This window comes from Dermacentor variabilis, chromosome 4 (genome assembly GCF_050947875.1).
Source record: "Dermacentor variabilis isolate Ectoservices chromosome 4, ASM5094787v1, whole genome shotgun sequence".
NCBI lineage: Eukaryota > Metazoa > Arthropoda > Arachnida > Ixodida > Ixodidae > Dermacentor > Dermacentor variabilis.
In genome coordinates, this window is record NC_134571.1 from 213,017,642 (window position 1) to 213,039,993 (window position 22,352).

At 44.3% G+C, this 22,352-nt stretch overlaps 1 protein-coding gene across 1 annotated transcript in view; it reads left to right on the forward strand.

Annotated features, from left to right (window-relative positions):
* The window catches only part of LOC142578515 (transient receptor potential cation channel subfamily M member-like 2), a 442,858-nt gene that overhangs the window by 356,580 nt on the left and 63,926 nt on the right, over positions 1-22,352 (forward strand). The window contains exons 25-26 of the mRNA XM_075687892.1: positions 809-1,028; positions 3,794-3,949. Of these exons, the coding sequence (XP_075544007.1) occupies positions 809-1,028; positions 3,794-3,949 (376 nt within the window). The remainder of the gene's footprint in view (positions 1-808; positions 1,029-3,793; positions 3,950-22,352) is intronic.

Below are 22,352 nucleotides of genomic sequence, written 5' to 3' on the forward strand. Positions count from 1 at the left end.
CGAGGAGGGCCTTCTGTGACAGTAATGTGTACTCCAAGCTGAAGTGATTGTCTTGATTGGCAAAAAAAAACAGAAATGCCTAGCAACTGCAAGCGCCAGTCGTGTCAAAAATCAATAGCACAATGTAGTAACCAAGAACATCGAAAAACACGAACAGTGTGTCTGCATGTGAGTAAGAGAATCTCTGTTGTCTACATAGACAAGAAAATTGTCTGTTTATCTGTGTAGAGGTGCTACCGGATAATATAAAATAGTTGCGACACTGAGCTGCAGATTTTGGCAAAACGTACTCACATCACATCGGAGCAACGCTGGAACCAATACGGAACACATGCTCTTGCACAAAACACTTATGCCTGAGTTCACAAGAGTGCATGACGAAAAACAACTCAGAAGTTCAATGATGCCTACACGCAGACACCAAAAGGAATCTGAAATGAAATAGCGCGTCACATGTCAAGCAGTTCTGCATTCATGTGTGTTCTCAATTCCAGCTCCTGTGTTCTGTTTTTTGCTGAGTTTTATTATTTGTAAAACAAGAACAAATGTTCTCGCTTACATGGTTCATCATGACGTGTCACAAATAGCAACCTTTCTTTTTGGAGGCGGAAGTATTGAACTGAGTAAAAAAAACAAAGCTGCCGTGTTCTTTTTTATAACTTGTTTTCTTCATAGTTCTTACTGCTACCAATAGATTCCCGCATTACGTGCCTCTGTAGCACTTTCAAAAATTCAACACTTCATATAGTCAATTGACAGTTAGAAGGTGGGTGAAATGAGTCCAGCACTGCGCCATTTCAACATGCAGATCCTACGATGCTGACTACTTCGATGCCTGCACAAGCAACCATGCACTACATATCGCGCCAGTCTCCTTATCCTGGGACCAAGATACAGCGCTTCCCAGTGCCAGACAAGTTCGTTCCCTGGGAAGTCATGTGGCTAGATTACGATCCTGTCACTTACACAAGGCCTCGGTCGCAGTTTCCGGGACCACTACAGATCTACGTGGATGAGGACATACTGATGTATGTGCCAACTTTTCACGTTTCACTTCTGTTCAAGTTATACCGAAGCAGCCTGCGGAAAGCGGCTAGATGACTTTAGGAACAGTACAATAATTTATCTGGATTTTCCTATGCAGTCGACCAAATACGTCTCAAGAATTTCATTACAGTATGCAATATACTTCGCGAGTGCGTGTAAATATGGGGACACACCACAAAAATGACCATCTTGTCCTTAACTAACTCGCAAACTTTCAAATTGTTCACCTACAACGTTTTCAAGATTGGCAAAGACCGTCGACATTGTGTGAGATTTCAATTCGCTGATGGAATAAGAAATTCGACTGGGACGAGGTCGCCCACAGGAGAGATTAAAGTCATATAGCCCAGATATGTCTCTCCTTGGCGCCTGAGTGCCGCAGTGTCGCCTTTTCGCCCCTATAACACTTGGTCACATGCTATCTCGTTGCGAAATCCGCACTGGTGTTTATTATCGTTGACCTTTCAAAATTATAAATTAGCACCCGGCTAATCTCCGATGTTCAATTCGATCATCGGACATTTCATGGTTTTCTTTTAATTAAAGTAATGCTTTGAATGGCGAACCATCCCACACTTTGCTACTACTGCTGTCTGATGTTATTGTGTGGCCGAGTAACTCATACACAAGAGCACGAAACAATAGTCTTCCAGCAAAAGTGCCCAATGTTGCAACCATGTGCGTGAGCATGTGTCCGCAGTCTTATTTTTTTCCATTATTGCATAATTCAGCTTGAAACTGAGTGACTTGTTGGTAAAAAATACGTACAACCTAGTAGGCATCAAGATATCAAAAGAGATTAATGCTCAAATCCACCTGCCACATCGCGCTACGCATTCTAGCTTAGCATTCTTTTAATGGGACAGGGGGTTGCACCTCGGGCAGTTAGGTGCACGATGATCCTGCGTTTTAAATCCTTCAAAAGGTGACTAACATAAACACAAAAATACACGCGCCAAAGATGAAATTGTCTTTGGATCGCGAAAGGGTGAGGTATGTGGCAAACGATCATTAACGAACACCCTTTGACCTCTTAATGCTAAGTGTCCTCTATTAGTGAGGCACTCCCGTATTGGATGCCTTCTATTAGGATGCAATTAAATGGCGAGCCTTGTGCACGAGGACACAATTGAAAGCACATTTCTCTCGTGCCAATACATGCCTCTCATCGAGTGGCACGCGTGAGAGCACGTGCGCGCACGGGTTGTTATTAGCCTTCATGCGCAAGAATAAAAGGGCCCAATAGACGTTCACCTTGCCTTTGTATTTCGCCGTGTACATCTCTGTGCTTACACCCCGTCTGGCCATACTTCCCACGATTAACATCAAACATTGTCGTCGTCTGTGCTGCTCAAACCACTGCGTCCACGTCTCACAGTGTACGTTCGAACGAACAGCTGCTAACCCTTCGCATAGCTTTTGAGTTGTGTAGCGCGTAGACATAAACATCGTAAGATGTTAGAATTGTGGGCTGTGTGGCGCAAAAACATCAACATCGCAGGAGATCGCACGCTGCGTGGGATGAGAGTGCAGACATTTGTACCATTCGTATTTATTGAAGCAGCATTTAAGTAAACGCCGCACTAAACCTTAGCTTCATACTGATTCCAACATATGCGTTGGATCTGCATATCGTTTTTTCTGTCTGTAAGCTGTATTACGGCAATAATACAGCCCTGTCAGAAAAGTTCAGAGGGGCTTGCAAGAAAAATTTCGCTGAAAAGCAAAAGTAACTATGAACACAAACGGACACTAAAGGCAACATAACCAGAGCCCGTCCATCGCCCTTATCCAATCACAAGGAGGCTGCTCTCAATGAAGCACAGGTAAGACATGAAAGGCGAAGCTCCTGCGCCGCGTTGAAGTTGCCGCACCAGCCTCGCCGTGACAGCGTGATGGTGCCCATTTGGGGGCAGTAAGTTTTCATGGCTGTGGACATTGCTGTGAAATAAGGAGAAAGACGGAATTTAGCAGGTTCCGAAAGCTTTTGCTGAGCCTCGAGGGCCCATTTACGAAAACATACTTAGAAACCCGTGATGTTGCATTGACGCGGTACCTTTGGGCTCATCTAAAAAATAAAGTTAAACATTCACCTTGATTTATTTTTACCGTATACTGCACCGAATAATACGGAAGTAAGGACAATTGAGTTCTGAGACAACACTTTGTCAGTTTAAGCTGATTTAGTGTTTCTCTTTAGTGTGCCGCTAACTACGCAGGCTCTTTCATATTTGAGCCACCAATGAAGTAAACAGTGCGAGTGGGAATGCGTGGGAATCCTAATTAATTAGACGCAGTGGCACATTTACATGTAATCAGAGCACAAATGCAGCTTGTCAAAAAAATCACTGTGACGACATGCGTGCATATTATTGGTGTCGTGTGAACAGGCGCACTGTCCTTTTTAGTAAAGCCGGGACAGCTTAGTTTTTGTCGGTTGTTAAACTGGATCGCATGTTCAGCAGTACGGTGCGTCTGCGCTGCCGTTTATTAAATGTGTCACAAATCTTTATTTGCCGCCGCGCGGCAGTGCACGAATGCACTCACTCGGGCTGTGACACGTGCCACTTGATAATAGTGAACGCGCGAAAAACTTAGTTCGTGCATACCGACTTGACCAGCATGCTATGGTTGTGTTTCTTTTACTCTTCCTTTATTTTCTAATATTCACCACTGACACTAATCCCTGCTTGGACACTGAAGGATCCCGCTTAATAAAGCTCATTCTCCCTTTTTCGGAATACAGGCTGAGCACGGGTGAGCACGTCCAAAGTTTGCCTTCGCTCAAGTGGAACTGCCTTTCGATGTCCCCTGCTGGCATTAGCACTGACAGAAGATCCTGGATTGTAGACACCGATGGCACGAATATTGTCTACATCTTGGAGAGTGAGGGAGTTCCACGGTAAGTTCCAACGCTTCGGCACTGAGCTTTAAGAACCACTGCCTGCCCGTTCTGTTCACATTACTTCAGAGCGTACGCGCATGGACTCATAATCTCGAATATCTATAACTCTTCGGTGAATTCTCACCTTTATGGCTACTATACTCCGGTCGTCGGCTGTATCAGCGCTGGTGGTTGAAGTTGGCTATCTTTGGCGACACTCGCATCGTTGGTTTTCGACCGTGCTGGTACAGAATATGATTTATTTGCGTAGCCCATTGCAGAACTAAAGAAAGTACGCAGCATTCACCGTCACTGCGCGCGAGCAGCCGGTGCATGCCTTGAGGGATGACGGGTCCTGAGTCTTCTTATCAATGAAGAACACCGGCCAGAGCTCCTAAAGTCTAAACGTTGACGTGTCCACGAAATCCATTGGCATGGGTGGCGAAGCTCGGGACAAAGAGCGGTCTAGAACAAATTGTCGATAAGATCAAAAAGAGGCTCGCAATCGAAGCGTGGTTTAGGGAGTCGGGAGGACAGAGAAGTATTACACAAAAAAAATTCATTGCAAACTTTAAGCTGCTTTGTTCAAACGCAAGCATCTCAATATCCGCAATTCTGTAGTAACCTCCAGGCAAAGGCAATAGCCGTTATTGATAGACATATTTCAATTCTATTCTCTTAACAGATGTGCGTATGGCATTTTGCCCAGTGTTCGAGGCATCGGAAAGCACGCCGTTAATCATGATGTCTCCTACTGTCTTTTCTAGATTTCGTTGACCTTCAGGTGCACAATCACAGTAACTTTTCCTGAGCACCTACTGAGAATTTAAGCGAACTGAAGAGAGTAAACAAAACGTGCATGCTTGAGCCAGGAAGAGCAGCTGTCATGCTTGCGGACGTAATAGTGTCTGATGTTCACTATCTGATCTATAGTAAAGTGATGTCATGACCTTGCCAGTTGACTTTCTCTCTCGGTAAAGAAATCCCCAGATGAACGTTGAATACGAGGACTTGCATGTTCGTGCGCGTACGTACCGCCTGCTCATTTCTTTAGTTTGAAGATTTTTTAAATCACTTGCGGCAGATGCTATTCCGCCTTCTCAGGTGTCCAAGTAGATATTTAGAAATGCCCAAATAGATATTTATAGCAGGCAATAAGAACATTCACTAAGGACTCTGTAACTATTCAGTTCAAGGTACCTGTAGAAATTTATCACATCATGCGAAGACAACAATGACACCAAGGAAAACATAGGTTAAATTACTTATACTTACTAATTGAATTAAAGAAATTATAAATTATTGGCAATGAAAGTGGATGAAAAAACAACTAGCTGTGGGTGCGGAATGCTACCACGTCATTGCATTACGCGTGCGATGGACTGAAAGTAGCCCTTGGAAGGGGGTTATGGTGCAAAAGTATGGCATATCTTGAAAATGGCCCTTGTTTCAGGATTCCTGCTAGGCATGAATGACGTCACCACTCCTTAGCTTCAACGTTCAAATTAGAACAGGCGCCCTGAAGTGCATATTGAAATAAGTAAACTAGGGAGCGTTTTTGATTAGCCACGTATATACTACCATTTATCGCATATCAACGCTTGCTTCAGGGTATGCACATCAGCAGGCCCGATTCCACCATGTGCTCCAGGCAATGGGAACAGGACAATAGAAACAATGTTAAATATCTATATAAATGACGGTAATTGCGCTTCTCTGGAGCTCACTGCATTATTACAGGTTAAGGTCCAACTGTGTAAATTACCGCACAGGAAAATTTACTTAGGCTTCTGTGCATATTTTTATGTCCGGCGAACCACTACCAAAGGTTAAATAAACGAAGGCTGTAAGAATGAATGTTTTCTGCGCATGCGTGCTACATCGACAGTCTAAACAACGCGAATTTACTATTTTCATCAGGTGCACATGTCAAAAATGATGCCAGCGAAGATCGTGGGGAAGCATCCCAGAATCTTCGCATTTCACGAAGGTTGCGGCATAGCCCACCTGCGGCATGTAGTTTGTTCATCCACTTTCATTTCCAAGTATTTATTCTTTCTTTATTACGTTTATTAAGCACAAGTAATTTCCCCTATGTTGTCCTTGGTATCTGTGTTCGTTGTCTTGTTATGATATCACTGAAAAAATGGACCCCTCGGTTAATCACCTTTCTTGTCTTTATTACATAACGAGGCTCTCCAATCCAGCAACATAGATGCCTTCAGGTAGCATGCGTAGGATTATTGACCGGTAGCCTTCACCCAAAAAGATCACGTTCTCGATGCGCCTGCGGCAGAACGGATGTTCCACATCCGCGGCCAAGGTCTCTGAGTGGGGGCGCTAGCTAACACCCCCACAGCTATACTACCCAAGAAAGTGGATGGGGAAACGGCGCCACCGTAGCTCAGTTGATACGGCATCGCACGCGAAATGCGACGGTTGTGGGATCGTGCCTCACCTGCGGCAAGTTGTTTTTTCATCCAATTTCATGTCCGGTAATTTATCGTTTCGTTATTTCATTTAATAAGCACAAGTAATTTCCTCTATGTTGTCATTGGTGTCAGTGTTCGTTGTCTTATGATATGACTAAATAAAAAGCGGGCCCCCCAGTTAACCTCCTTGCTTCTCGTTTATTACATAACGAGAGTCAAGAATACGGCAACATTGATGCCTTCAGGTAGCATGTGTGTGTTTATTGACCGGTTGCCTTCACCAAAAAAGATGACGTTCTCGTGAGGCCTGCGGCAGAAAGGATGTTCTACATCCGCCGCCTAGTCTTTGAGTGGCGGCGCTGGCTGACACTCCCAGCGTTCTACTAGGAAACATAAGTGCCCCACAAAGTGGATCCCCCCCCCCCCCCTACGGCAAGTTGTTTTTTCATCCACTTTATATTCCAATAATTTCTTGTTTCTTTATTTCATTTATTAAGCACAAGTAATTTCCCCTATGGTGTTTTTGGTGTCAGTGTCTGTTGTCTTCTCAGATATGGCTAAAAAAAATTGGGCCCCTCGGTTAACCCCCTTTCTTCGGGGAAACCCAAACAAACACTCACCTGATATATATATATATATATATATATATATATATATATATATATATATATATATATATATATATATATATATGTAGAGAGAGAGAGAGAGTTGCCGATTAGGCAGTGATCCTTGCAGTACGTGCTGCCTGAGATCGCTCTGCCACCGCTATCCTGTAAGCACTGACAGAAGAGACATAGGCACTGACCAAGCACTCACAAGGCACTGACAGGAATTTAAGAGCGGAGGTGTTTTGAAACACTCTAATATAAATTAATGGGAAGTAAATAATTTACCTATATGTATCACATTGGCATAATCTCTGTACGGCTTAAGGAAAACAGTGAATTTACCAGCAGGGTATAGATGGATCTAACTTTACTAAAGTATTTGCTATAGGTTGGACGAATATTCGAATACGAATAGTTTGTGTCCAATAGTTTATTCGTATTCCAAAATGAAGTATTTGTATGTCCGAAAATCAAAACTAACCAAATATTTCGCAACAACCAAGTGTTTAAATTGGGTTACTGACCTGCTGAACAATATATCACTAATTATAATTATCAGAATTAAAAACAGCTGCGAGGTTTTGAAGCAATGCAAAAACTAAATTAGTAATGCAAGCTTTGTTTGCAGTTTTGTAGTAGAAGTGTCGTGATTGTTAACCCTCCTTGTGTTAAGTGTTGTGCACATACAAAAATACCCAAGAATGCATGGACGTGGTAACTGCCGCCGCTATAGCACAACTGGTAGAGCGAGGTCTGATGTGAAAGGCGCAAACGCGACGACGGACAAAAAAGTAGAAAAACACACAGGGCGCCGCTTCCAGAAATGTCCGCGCCTTTCACATCAGGTCTGCTCAACCAACACGGCCAGCTACCCGTGCTCACGTGGTAGTGCAATGCACGCGTACAGCGGAGGTGGTGGGATCGGCTCTCAACGACGGCGAGTTCTGTTGTTTTTTTCCTCTATCTCCCTTGAGCTTCTCATTTTTACACTTCAATTAAAATGTACAAGTGATTTCTTCTATGCCTTCTTTTTGTTTTCTTCATTATTTGATTTTATATAGTTCTGACTAACAAATATGCGCGAGCCTTCTTACAAAAACATCGCCGTTACAAAACCGCGACCCTCGTTTGCCTTTCTTTCGTGCAATAGATGACAACCGGCTATTTTCGGTTCTGGGCTGCCAATTAGTATTTCTAGCCGTATAATCATGTAGTAGTTTTTTTTTTTACTTTACAACCAGTGATCTTTTTCTTCCAAAGTGCCTTTTGTTGTGTCTCGGTAAAGCAAAAACAAAAGTAAATTTGTATTTTCTTTTTCTTTAAATTGTGCTATTTTCTTATGTAATAGTCATTTTGCGTTCTTGGAAAGTTGGTCTTACAGCTTCCTGCCATTCTTGGAAAGTGTGTTTCCAGCCAGTGTCTAAAGGTGTGAAGCTGCTATATTCGTGTAGTTCTCTTCATGACGGTTGTAGCGATATTGCGTTTAAAACGATCCTGATTACCCATGATAGTTAACTGCCTATCCAGTACAAGAATGTTCCTAATTATGCCGAAATAAATATTACAGCTGTAAACACGTGGGCCCGATTTAGTCTCTTCCATTCGATATTTGATACTTACTATTCATATTCGAAAAAGTCGATGTTCGATAGCCTACTCTAATATTTTCATGACGCATTATGAAAGCTTGAAATTTTTATTACCTTCAGGTTGGAAGTTTATACATACAGCAAGATTCAAAAGAGACAACCAACGTAGATTTCGTAGCAGGATAATACACTTAGTCTGCATATTATGCCTAAATGTTTTGTACTTGCCCACGTTCTTAGTAGCAGAACCAGATTATGTGGAACGGGCTTGGCGACTTGGCGCTCTTGCCCTGAATCGTGACATGCGAGAGCCAAAGCTCACAGAGCAGGTTTTGGAATGCGCAGCAAGATACGCTGCTCGTTATGTTCAAGTGATCTCTGAGGGAGTAACTAAACAAATCATCGACATTTGCCAGTTAATGAATAGGCCTGTTTTTCCTAGGTAGGGAAGTTTTCAGTTGAGGGGCATTTCATGCAGCACCCCATAGCGCAAGGTAGAAAAGGCTTAGCATGTTTATTATCCATAATCGCTTAGCGCATGTAATGTGAATGTATTGTATTGCCAACTTCATGGGTGCTCAAAAGAAACTGCTGGTTCTTCCGTAATAGAGAGTAGATGTACGCATGAAATGAGAACCAGCAAAGCAGATTGGTTTTAGATGATACTAGCCATAATATAAAAATGGGCGTTCGCAACCGCACACCCCACCACACCACACCGCACCATGCCATAGCGTGCACTGGTCAATAGGGACGCTGCGCAGCTAGAAGAAGAAAACCGGCTGTGCGCGGCACGACTGGTAACGAAAGACATCAGGGAGAGAGAGCACTGCCCCGCTAGAAGAAAAACGCCTGAAGCAGGCACCACGGAGCGTAGCGCCATCTCCCGAGGCGACACAAAATCCATGCCACGGAACTCACAGACCGCCGCGTTAAAAAGAGCGCACGCAACCATGTCTCAGCCCCAAAACATGACAATCAAGTGGATGGTGCCTTGCGACTGCCTTTTGAACGTTTCTATTGGAAATTACAGGACTTCAGCGAACTAGAAGTTACAATTTGCGTGATACTGTGAACAAACATTAGTAACAACACGAAAGGCATATCTTTTGTAACTTGTTTGGGCAGTGCCTAGCGTAGGTGATGCGGTCCTGAACAAAAGGTTTGGGGCCAGAGACCGCATTTTCTTTAGTTTTGGCTGGCTCATCGGAGGACGTCGTTTTGTTCTCGCCTTGCTAACTGCTGCGGCATTTAGGTCAAGGCCACTTGAAGGTCACTGACAATATGATCTAAGAGCATTTCATGCTTAAAAATCCACAGAAACACCGCAGCCATTGACCAGCTTCTTCTGGTTACGAGTATCCGTTTGTACGTTAATAAGCACAAATTATGGTCCTACAAGTTCTGAGTCCTTTTACGCTTTCTGGCAGATTTATTTTCGCAGATTTTCTGATTTATTATTCGTTTTCCTCTTCTTCAATTTACGTATCCCGAAGGCGCCTAGGCGCGTAACGCCACGGGAAGAATTAATACTGCAAAATGCACCTTGTTATTGCTGCAGTAGCGTAACATAGTACAGTACTATATGAAAGAATGAATAATGCTCCGCATGTCACGAATTAATTTATTAATGACTTGCGCAGCAACATTGAATCAGTGACGAGGCTTCACCCGTTTGATGCAATGTATGTACTAGGCGACTTCAATTTTCCTCTTATCGACTGGGTTAACTTATCTTCATCCTGTAATACTTCGACAAAATTCATCAATTTAACCTTAGATTTTAACCTGTCTCAGGTTGTGGCGCAGCCTACACAGGGTAATAATATTTTTACGATGAGTTGCGAAGAAATGGTTTTATTTAAAGGAGATGGACGATAATCGTAGCGTGATCGCAGTGCAGCCCGGCCTCTCAAACTCCTCGTTCTCTTCGTCTTCTCTTCTTTCGTCTTGTCCGTGCTTTTCGTATCTGTTATATTTCCCCGGAAGCAGACGAAGGCCGTGGGGCGAGTCAGGATGGTCAAGCAGGGTAGAAAGGCCTCAAGCGAGTAATATGAGTCAGCGGGGTTCTGCTTGATCGCCTACCATTGCACAGGAGGCGAGCTATGACGTAAGTGAGTTCGCTCAGGCGGTCCACAACTACAAATGGGTCTGAATATTGTGACAAGAACTTTTGGCACAATCCACGCTTGCGTTGCGGTGTCCAAAGAAGGACCAAGTCACTTTTTCAACGATACTTGTACGTGACGGCCGTCGTATCGCTCTTTCGAACGACTTTGCGAGGCCAGAGTACGAAGACGAGCCATTCGACGAGCTTCTTCGGCGAGACACAGTCTTCAATACAGAATCGTCATTGTGCTGTACCAAGGGCAAGAAAGTGTCCAGAGGGCTTCGCGGTAACCTTGCATACAGGAGATGAAATGAGCTATAGTTTGTGGTTTCGTGTTTCGCCGTGTTGTATGCGTAAGTGATGAATGGAAGCACGTTGTCCCAGTCCTTATGATTGGAAGAGACGTACATGGCAAGGATGTTGGTCAGCGTTCTGTTCGTCCTTTCAACGAGGCCATTGGTCTGTGGAAGATACGGCGCGGAATGACGGAACTGTGAAGTGCACAAACGAAGTAACTCTTCAATGGCATCAGCAGTGAACTGGCGACCCCGGTCGTTGATGATGACACGTGGCGGGCCATGACGAAGGACCACGGAACGCAGCAGGAAGACCAGCACGCAAGCAGCGGTGGAAGACGGTATGGCTGCAGTTTCGGCATACCGTGTAAGATGGTTTACGGAGACAATTATCCAAGGGTTCTTGTTGTTAGGTAACGGGAATGGACAAAGTATGTCAATGCCTACTTGCTCGAACGGCGTACTGGCCGTTTTCAATGGCCGAAGGGGACCCGGGGCTGTGGTGGTCGGTCGATTGTGACGTTGGTACGGTTCACAACTAGCGACATAGCGCTTGGTTGTTTCGTTTATCTTGGGCCATTAAAAGCGCTCCTGCGTGTGGTGCAGCGTTCATTCATTCATTCATTCATTCATTCATTTTTATTTCCTTAAAGGCCCTCAAGGGGGTATTACATAACGGGTGGGTTTTTTTTTGTTAGACCGAATATTGTTGATAACGATCAGTGCGATGTTATATTTGCTATGCTATGCATAAAGCTTGATGGACAGGTGATAATGGCGATGTTGCGAGAAAGGCCATTCCAGTCTTTTGCTACTCTGGGAAAAAATGAAGCAGAAAATGTTTTAGTGCGGGCACGTGGGCGAGAAACTTGCAACGAATGACCAGTGCGGTGAGATATCTGAGCTGCAGGGATAATGTAAGGATCGCAATTAAGTGGCGAGTGAAGGAACTTGTAAAATAGAGAGAGGGTTGCAATGCGTCGGTGACAGGACAAAGGTGATACGTTACACTCGGCTTTGAGGAATCAAGCACTGATTTCATATGAATACGAAGCATAAATGAATGTAGCAGCAGGATTTTGAATAAATTCTGGGGTATTAGTGAGACCTACTTCGGGTGGGTTCCAGATGGGAGATGCCTACTCCAACTTAGCTCTCACTAATGATTTATAAGCAAGTAGTTTTATGTGTCTCGGAGCGTTACGTAAATGACGTCTTAAGAAACCCAAAGTTCTGTTAGCTGATGACATGACTTTAGCAATGTGCGTGTTCCAAGACATATTGTTAGATGAGGTAACTGCAAGGTATCTATAAGTGGTTACGGATTCAACAGGGATGTTAGCCGAAATGGCGGGATGTCACATCGTCATCCACGGCGCGTAGAACGTCGGAACGGAGACTCTCGGGGACAACAAGAAGAAAAGGCGCTCCATGCCCGGAGTAATTAGTTTTGTAGAGCAATTTATCACGGACAGAAAAGCGACCACTCCCTTTAGAAAGTAAGATCTTGACAGCGCTTGTCTGTAGTATTTGTTTCCTTGTGTCCCCGTTTTTTCGCGCTGTTAAAACCCCAGTTCTAACTGTGCCTTTAGAACTACGGGCGGCGACAAAAAGCGGATCGGGGGTAACATCACTCCGTTGTTCTCGCTGAAAGTCTGCCGCGTTAGGAAACGTAGAAGTAACAGCAGCGAGACAGTCGTCAAAATTCTCAGCATCGCAGTCGGTAGTCGCAGGAGGAATCCGAGAGAGGTAGTGTGCGTCAGCGTGGTGAAGGCCACTCTCTAACGACACCACAAAGTCGTATTCCTGGAGGTGCAGCACCCAACGTGCGAGGCGACCAGACCGATCACGCGAACCGACCAGCCAGCATAAAGAAGTATGGTCGGTGATAATCTTGAATGGTCTACCGCAAAGATAACACCGAAACTTATGTATGGCGAAAACAGCTGCCAGGCATTCTTGTTCCGCAACCGAATAATTGCGTTCAGATTTGCTCAGGCAACGGCTGGCATATGCGACAATATGTTCTGCGCCACTGTGACGTTGTACAAGCACCGCTCCTTTCCCAATTGCACTAGCATCAGTGTGAACTTCAGTCGGGCAAGATGGATCGAAGTGACGCAAGAGGGATCCTGGCGTTAGTATAAAGTTCAGTTGAGAGTATGATGCGTCACACTCTGGTGCCCAATTGAAGGATGCATTTTGTCTCAAAATACTTGTCAACGGTAAACGATGTCAACAAACCGGGGAACAAAACGACGAAAATACGAACATGGGCCAACCAATGAGCGAAGTTCTCGTGCTGATCGCGGTGGCTTGAAGCAGCTCACCGCTTCAATCTTACGAGGATCGGGTTTAGAACCAGTCCAGTTTTCTCGATGCAGTCGAGAACAAGGCTGAGGCGTTCGTTATGTTCTTCAAACGTGCGGCGAAAGATTACAACACCATTGAAGTAACACATGCATATCTCCCACTTTGAACCACGTACTATTGTGTCCATGAATCTTTCGAAGGTGGCAGGAGCATTCCAAAGACCAAAAGGCATAACATTAAATTCGAATAGGCCATCTGCCGTCACGAAAGCGGTCTTTTTCTTGTCGGCAGGGTCCATAGATATTTGCCAATACCCCAATTGCAAATCAAGTGTTGAGAAGTAAGAAGCAGTCTGTAATCAATCAATGAAGTCATCGATGCGCGGTAGTGGATAGACATCCTTCTTCGTCACTGCGTTTAGGTGTCTGTAATCCAGGCAGAATCTCCAGGAGCCATATTTTTTTCGGACCAGGATTACTGGGGCTGCCCAAGGACTAGATGACTCTTGAACGACACCTTTGTTCATCATCTCCTTGTCTTGCTCTGTAATAAGTTTGTGCACGGAAGATGACACTCGGTAGGGCTTTTGACGGATGAGGTGTGCAGAGCCGGTATCTATTCTGTGACGAGCACGGGACGACGATAAATGAAGGGGTGCATCTCCATGCGGGAAGTCGAATGCAGCCTCATGCCTGGCAAGGACATGTACCAGTGCTTGCCGTTCCGATGTACCGAGCACCTTGCTGATCATGCCAAGCATTAGCTCTTCAAAATGGCGATTATCGCAAGTAGAGCAAGCTCTAGTTAGTGTCCCTATTGAGCTACATGCGGCTTTATCGAAGACAGCGATTTTCATACCGCGAGGAAGGACAACCAGCGCGACGGAACACTTCAGCAACCACAATGCGGTGACTACTTTCGTCATGCACACGACAGAGCAGGGCACAAGTACATCTTTAGCACAATGCGGAGAGGTCTAACTACAAGGTCAACACAATCAGCGTCAACAGTAGTTGCGAAAACACGAACAGGCGCCAGGCACCACGATGGTGTAATCATTTGATCAAGGACACTGAGTGTGTCTGAGTGCCTGTCTTCGCCACGCGAGCTTTGTTCGGAACGTGCTGATAGAATTAACTTGTTCAATGATATTTCGCCACATCCACTGTCCAGGGAAGCGCCGCACTGTTCAAGGAAATCGATACCAACAATAACATCATGCGAAGAACGAGAAAGAACAAGGAATTCCGACACAAAAACTTACCCAGCCAACAAAACATTTACAGCACAAACACCAAGGGCAGGAAGCCACTCGCCGCCTACTCCACGAAAGGTAATATCATCGTTCCAAGAACACATAACTTTGTGGCCTAGACGGCTTTTGAAACCGAGGCTCATCACAGACAGTCGCCCCGCTATCAACTAATGCCATGGTCGATATTCCGTCAACCGAGACATTCACTTTGTTTTTGAGCATCACAAGAGGCAGAGGTATTTCTTCCAAAGACCGTCCGGCGACCTCACCTCCATTGGCCGCGGTTGCTAGTTTCCCGGCGGCGGTGACGAAGAACGGCGCCGAGGGGACGGAGAGCGAAGGGGACGGTTATTTGGTGGCGTCAAACTCCGCTCAGAAGCTGGCGAATCGCTGCGTCTGGTCTCGTGTGAGAAGCGGTTCATTGGAAGCAAATCGGCCGACCGCAAGTCATATGAAGTACGGGATCTGGGTGGCGAGAACATCGGTGGTGTCCTTCGTGATTGACGGCCTTGGCGACAATACCGAGCCATATGGCCCGTGGAACCGCCGTTGTAGCACACGGGATGGTCGCGGTTCACAGCATCTTCCTCGAAACGAATGCTAGGCTGCTGCGGGCGGCGAGAAAGTTCGTTGTCCTGTGGATAACGTGTCTCTGCTTCTCGCTGAAATCCGTTATATCGTTCATAAGTCACGCCGTGGTAGTAGAGTCGGTGCTGTTCTTGCCACCGCCTCACAGAAGTCAGAGGGCCTCGGGGGTAAAAACGCGGCTGCTCTCGTTGCGGCAGAGCGTCATAAGCAGGGCCTCTGTCGTAGAGACGTGGCTGCTGTCGGGGCGCGAGTTCATAATCCTCAGTGCCCCTCGCCACAGGATACGGGGATAAGGATGCCACGTTTGTCTCGAAATCTGATGGCAGGCGGAAGCTATGAGTGCCTGCATGTGTCACTTGCGCGTGCAGGCTGAGCTCTTCCCGAATTATTTGTACGATCGTTGATGCAAGATCGAGCGGCTGGTCGCTGTCCACGCTTGCAACTGTCGTCACATTGGCTAGCCTGCCAAACTTCTGCATGATGCGCCTCGTCTTCAGTTGCTCCAAAGTACGACAGTGCAGAATGTTGTGAGCGACGGAAGCCAGGTTGTCTTTTGCGATGAGGAAATTATAAACATCTTCGGAAATTCATTTCAGGATGTGACCGACTTTATCTTCCTCAGACATTCCAGAGTCCACCATCCTACACAGTTTTATTACCGCCTCAATGTAGGTCGTGCAGGTTTCGCCTGGCACTTGCGCACGTTGCAGTATCATCTGTTCTGTTCTTTTCGTTTTCGCCGTGTAGTCGCCGAATCGCTCTTTCATTTCCGACACAAATATTCCCCATGTTGTGAACGTTTGCTCGTGATTGTCGAACCACAACAACGCAGTATCCGTTAGAAAGAACACGACGTTCTAAAGCTGAGGAGTGCCGTTTCACTTGTTGGCTGCACTCACCTGGTGATAATGGATGAGCCATTCCTCGACGTCTTCGTCCGATCTTCCGGCGAAGGGACGCGCATCTCTCAGTTGTAGAACGGAACTTATCGGCACAGCAATTGGATTGGGCCATTGTTCGCCTGCGTTGTGGGACATATTCAACTCCGTCAGATTCGGTGGGAGTCCAGCAATGCGACGGCTCCGCCGAAGTACTTCTGGTTCAGTCTCCGTCTACGGGTGTCGATTACCCTGCAACCTTTCCCCACAACTGTTACGAAGGGTTGCGAAGAATTGGTTTTATTTACAGGAGATGGACGATGATCGTAGCGTGATCGTAGCGCAGCCCGGCCTCTCAAACTCCTAGTTCTCTTCGTCTTCTCTTCTTTCTTTTTTCCGTGCCTTTCGTATCTGTTGCAATACCTTATATTTCATCCTCACCACAGCACCGGAGACAGTTCATCACATTGTGTCGAATAATGGTTTTAGCGATCATTCCGCACTGCAAGTAGCTCTCAACGTACCCTCTTCTGTTGCAGGTTTCGCTACTAAAAGAATATGCTGTTACCTTCATTGATTATTCGATCGGTGGAACAAAATTGGATACTCTTCAGGAATAAGATTTCTGTCTTGGTTAACCAGTACGTCCCTCTCATTAAGATAACCAATGATAAATCTAATCAATAGTTCACCAGATCTCTTCGATTACTGAGAAACAGGAAAAGCGCCATTACGAAAGTGCTAAGCGCTTGCGCACGCAAGCAGCTGGGGACACGTACAAGAAAAGCTTGAAAATTTACTGTGCTGCCTTGTCTTCAGCTAAAGATAAATACTTCACTCATGACCTGTCTCTTTTAGAATCTAATCCCAGAAAGTTCTGGCACATTATAAGCACAGATCAGGACCACACTAACATTTGTTTACACAACAATAACACTCCCATTACAGACAATCAATGTGCTTGTACTTTAAATACTTATATTTCTTATATATTCACCACAGAAGATCAGGCTGATCTGCCAGATGCATTGGAGCTGAACTACCAATACATGTCACCAATAGAAATAAGAGTTGAAGGTTTCGCATGCCTGATAAATAACCTCAAGCTAACCACATCAAGTGGCGTTGATGACATTAATTCTAAAATTCTGAAAAACACCATCACAGCACCTAGCAAAATTCTATCTCACATGTTCAGGCAATCTTTAGAGACTGGACAGCTGCCTTCAGATAGGAAGATAGAAACGGTCATACCCATATTTAAGTCAGGTAATAAACACGCAACGGAAAACTACCGTCCAATATCATTAACATCTATATGCTGTAAAATGCTAGAACATGTAATTGCATCAAATGTCTGCTGTCACCTGGAAGCCAACAATTTTTCTTTTTTAAGCAAGACGGATTTTCGCGGAAGTTCTCTTGTGAAACGCAAATACTAGAATTAACAACCGATTTGCATGCTAACATGAAAGAGGATCTCATAACTGATTGTGCTTTTCTAGGCTTCGCGAAAGCGTTTGACCTCGTAGCACATTGCCATTTGATATTGAAATTATCTACTCTTGAATTATATTCTCTCACATTAACATCGATTCGCAATTTTCATTCTAATCGTCAGCAATTCGCAGCAGTTAATAATTCTTCCTCTCCTCTTTCGCACGTTATTTCAGGGTACCACAGGGCAGCGTTCTTGGGCCATTACTATTTCTAATATACATTAATGACTTGCTCAATAACATTTCCTCACATGTGCGCATTTTCGCAGACGACTGCATTCTTCCTCGTCCCATCAAATGTGCCGATGATCATGCAATCCTCCAAAAAGATCTTGAACTTATTTCTCTTTGGTGTAAGACTTGGCTAAGGAAGCTCAACGTTTCTAAATGTAAAATTATCTTTTAGCCGCAAGCGTACTAAATCTACGTTTCCTTATCACAAAAATAACGTCACTATTTTGCATGATACTCAATATAAATGTCTTGGTGTTACCTAACTTCGGCTCTTTTGTGGTCAACGCACATTGCACACATATGCGCCAATGCTTCAAGATCATTAGGATACATGAGACGCAAGTTGCATAATTCTACTAAAGACATTCGTAAACTAGCTTATCTAACATTTCTTCGACCTCAGCTTCAATACGACGCATCCGTCTGGTCTCCCCATCAGAAATACTTGATCGAAAGACTCGAATCTATCCAAAATAGGGCTGTGCGTTTTATTTCACGTTGTTATGACTATAACAAAAGCATACCAATAATTAAACTCAACCTCTCACTACAGTCCTTGCATAATCGCCGTAATATAACCCTGCTATCATTATTTCATATATATGTCCATAATACAGCACCATCAGTCCTGCCTTTTGAACCTCCTCATCACAGTTAACACCGGCTGTACAATCAGTTCAATTTCATGCGTATCTACGGAAAGACTAATTCATTTAACTAGTCCGCTCTTCCAAGAACCATTCGCCTTTGGAATAATCTTCTTAACGCCATCGCTTATGAGAATGACGAGGTAAAATTCCGGTATCTTCTAGCAACGCATTTTTCAAACTCTACATAACCTAAAGTTTTATTTTTTCTCGAGATTCCTGTTATTATTGTGCCACTACCCCTTAAATACTGTTTTATTATAGCCAAATATTGCCCCGCTTGCTCTGTAATCCTATTGGTTCTATTTTACTTTGTGAAAATTTTTGTTAACTGACCTCCCGCGTTCTAAAGCATTCGGTTTGTTTTTTGCACAATTTTTAACACTACATTACTGCATGTTAGCGCATTTCTTATGCTGTATTTCTTGTATATGCATTGACATATGTATTATAATCGCAGGAGACGAAAGATCTGATCAAGAAACGCCAATGTATGAAAGCATCTAACCCTACAGCTGGAATACAACTTGCAGAACTTTCGAAGTTAATCAACAAGCGTAAGACAGCTGACATAAGGAAGTATAATATGGATAGAATTGAACATGCTCTCAGGAACGGAGGAAGCCTAAAAACAGTGAAGAAGAAACTAGGAATTGGCAAGAATCAGATGTATGCGCTAAGAGACAAAGCCGGCAATATAATTACTAATATGGATGAGATAGTTCAAGTGGCTGAGGAGTTCTATAGAGATTTATACAGTACCAGTGGCATCCACGACGATAATGGAAGAGAAAATAGTCTAGAGGAATTCGAAATCCCGAAGGTAACGCCAGAAGAAGTAAAGAAAGCCTTAGGAGATATGCAAAGGGGGAAGGCAGCTGGGGAGGATCAGGTAACAGCAGATTTGTTGAAGGATGGTGGACAGATTGTTCTAGACAAACTGGCCACCCTGTATACGCAATGCCTCATGACCTCGAGCGTACCGGAATCTTGGAAGAACGCTAACATAATCCTAATCCATAAGAAAGGGGACGCCAAAGACTTGAAAAATTATAGACCGATCAGCTTACTGTCCGTTGCCTACAAAGTATTTACTAAGGTAATTGCAAATAGAATCAGGAACACCTTAGACTTCTGTCAACCAAAGGACCAGGCAGGATTCCGTAAAGGGTACTCAACAATAGACCATATTCACACTATCAATCAAGTGATAGAGAAATGTGCAGAATATAACCAACCCTTATATATAGCTTTCATTGATTACGAGAAAGCGTTTGATTCAGTCGAAACCTCAGCAGTCATGGAGGCATTACGGAATCAGGGTGCAGATGAGACATATGTAAAAATACTGGAAGATATCTATAGCGGCTCCACAGCCACCGTAGTCCTCCATAAAGCAAGCAACAAAATCCCAATAAAGAAAGGCGTCAGGCAGGGAGATACAATATCTCCAATGCTATTCACAGCGTGTTTACAGGAGGTATTCAGAGACCTGGATTGGGAAGAATTGGGGATAAAAGTTAATGGAGAATACCTTAGTAACTTGCGATTCGCTGATGATATTGCCTTGCTTAGTAACTCAGGGGACCAATTGCAATGCATGCTCACAGACCTGGAGAGGCAAAGCAGAAGAGTGGGTCTAAAAATTAATCTGCACAAGACTAAAGTAATGCTTAACACTCTCGGAAGAGAACAGCAAGTTACAATAGGCAGCGAGGCACTGGAAGTCGTAAGGGAATACATCTACTTAGGGCAGGTAGTCACGGCGGATCCAGGTCATAAGACGGAAATAATAAGAAGAATAAGAATGGGCTGGGGTGCGTTTGGCAGGCATTCCCAAATCCTAAACAGCAGGTTGACATTATCTCTCAAGAGAAAAGCATATAATAGCTGTGTCTTACCAGTACTCACCTACGGGGCAGAAACCTGGAGGCTTACTAAAAGGGTTCTACTCAAATTGAGGACGACACAACGAGCTATGGAAAGAAGAATGATAGGTGTAACGTTAAGGGATAAGAAAAAAGCAGATTGGGTGGGGGAACAAACGCGAGTTAATGACATCTTAGTTGAAATCAAGAAAAAGAAATGGGCATGGGCAGGACATGTAATGAGGAGGGAAGATAACCGATGGTCATTAAGGGTTACGGACTGGATACCAAGGGAAGGGAAGCGTAGCAGGGGGCGGCAGAAAGTTAGGTGGGCGGATGAGATTAAGAAGTTTGCAGGGACGGCATGGCCACAATTAGTACATGACCGGGGTTGTTGGAGAAGTATGGGAGAGGCCTTTGCCCTGCAGTGGGCGTAACCAGGCTGATGATGATGATGCTGATGATGTATTATAATTATGTATAACCTTTGAGTGTATTCTGCCCCCTTACACAATGCCTCTAGGGGCCTGTAAGGTATCATTATATAAATAAATAAAGAGGCGCCGACTAAGGGGGGGCTCCGGAGCCCGATCTACCTCCGGAGTTTTCCGGGGGGTGCGGCTGAGCCTTCTCCGCGCGATGCCGAAGCCCGCCGCTCCCCCAAACCCAAACCTAAAGTGCCCAAAGCTTTCTTGCGCACATCATTTGAGGTTTCTTGGGACTTTCCTCGACCTCTTCCCTTAAATTTTTGCTGGGGCTAACAGCTTACTGGACCATTGTTGGCGCGGACGCACACGGCTTTTAATTCGTACTTTCGCTTTATTTCTGCAAATCCTGAGAATAGGGGGACATGCGCATTATAAGCAGTAGCGGGGGTTGCCTCATCCGTATTTTTGCTCTTATACATTTTTTTTTAATTTCGACTGTAAATACCACGCACATACAGAACATATATAAATATATACGCAGGACAAAATATATTATATTTTGAAAGAGATGGAGATCGACCCATTAAAAATTATTTCTATATGTATGGATAGCTTACACCTAGAGAATGAATATGTTGCTGTAGGTTCATCACGCTTCAAATTGCCTTGTTTGCTTTTTTGACAATGAAAAAAACCTATAGATTTCAGTGACCCCTTCCGCAATCTTTTATCAAGGGTGTGTGAAATGCAACTTAATGTCGCGTCTGTCAGTGTTGCTACTCTTCCCAGTAAACAATGCTAACGACTCTTGAAAAAAAACATTTCAGTAATTTACAACATTTGTGAGGTATGCAAACATAATTACATGAAAAGGTCACAAATATATACAGGGCGTCCCAATTAACTATCATTCATGAATATTTAAAGAAAGAGCAATGCGTTAATCCGTGAAAACCTAGTGCTTAATGTTTACAGTACAGTGGAGTAGCTGACAGTAATATTTTAGTTACTGAGATTTAGTAATTGTAAATAACATCTAATTCGGGACGTACTATCCTAATCGTCAAAGTGTGAATGAGGCATTTGAAGGCACATGCACTGGACATCTAACTGCGGTATGTTCAGCGACGTAATAATTGAGTTCTAACTTTGTTCCGACTGATCAATGAACCCCGTGAAATGTGGAGAATACCGCCTGACTGCGCTACCACCCGCATGGTAAAGCAGCGCCCTCGAAGAGGCTCCCTTTCAGTTATCCAGAACCAAATAAATGAATGAAAAAAAAACATTGTGATTAAGCTAGTGCCTCATCTGCCACACCCCGGCCGAACTAACACCTCTGGTTTCGTATCGGTTGGAAACAAGCTCTCATAGCCGCTGTCTTAGCGTAGATAAAGTGCGTGGATGCCCTGTTTTTCCACGAAACTTATGACCACAAAAGCGAATTCACAACGTCAGTGGAAAGTTCTAAAGGTGTGTTTTGTTTCGTCCCAGTCGTCATGTCTTTCTCTAATGAGCAGAAAGTAAACATTATACTTGCCTTGGGATCTGCAAATGGCAACAAGTGGAAGGCCGCAATTACATATATATATCAGTCATGAAGGTGTGGCGGTAGACCAAACGCATCGACTATCATCATAAATAATGAAAAATTGAGACAAACGAGCCACTTC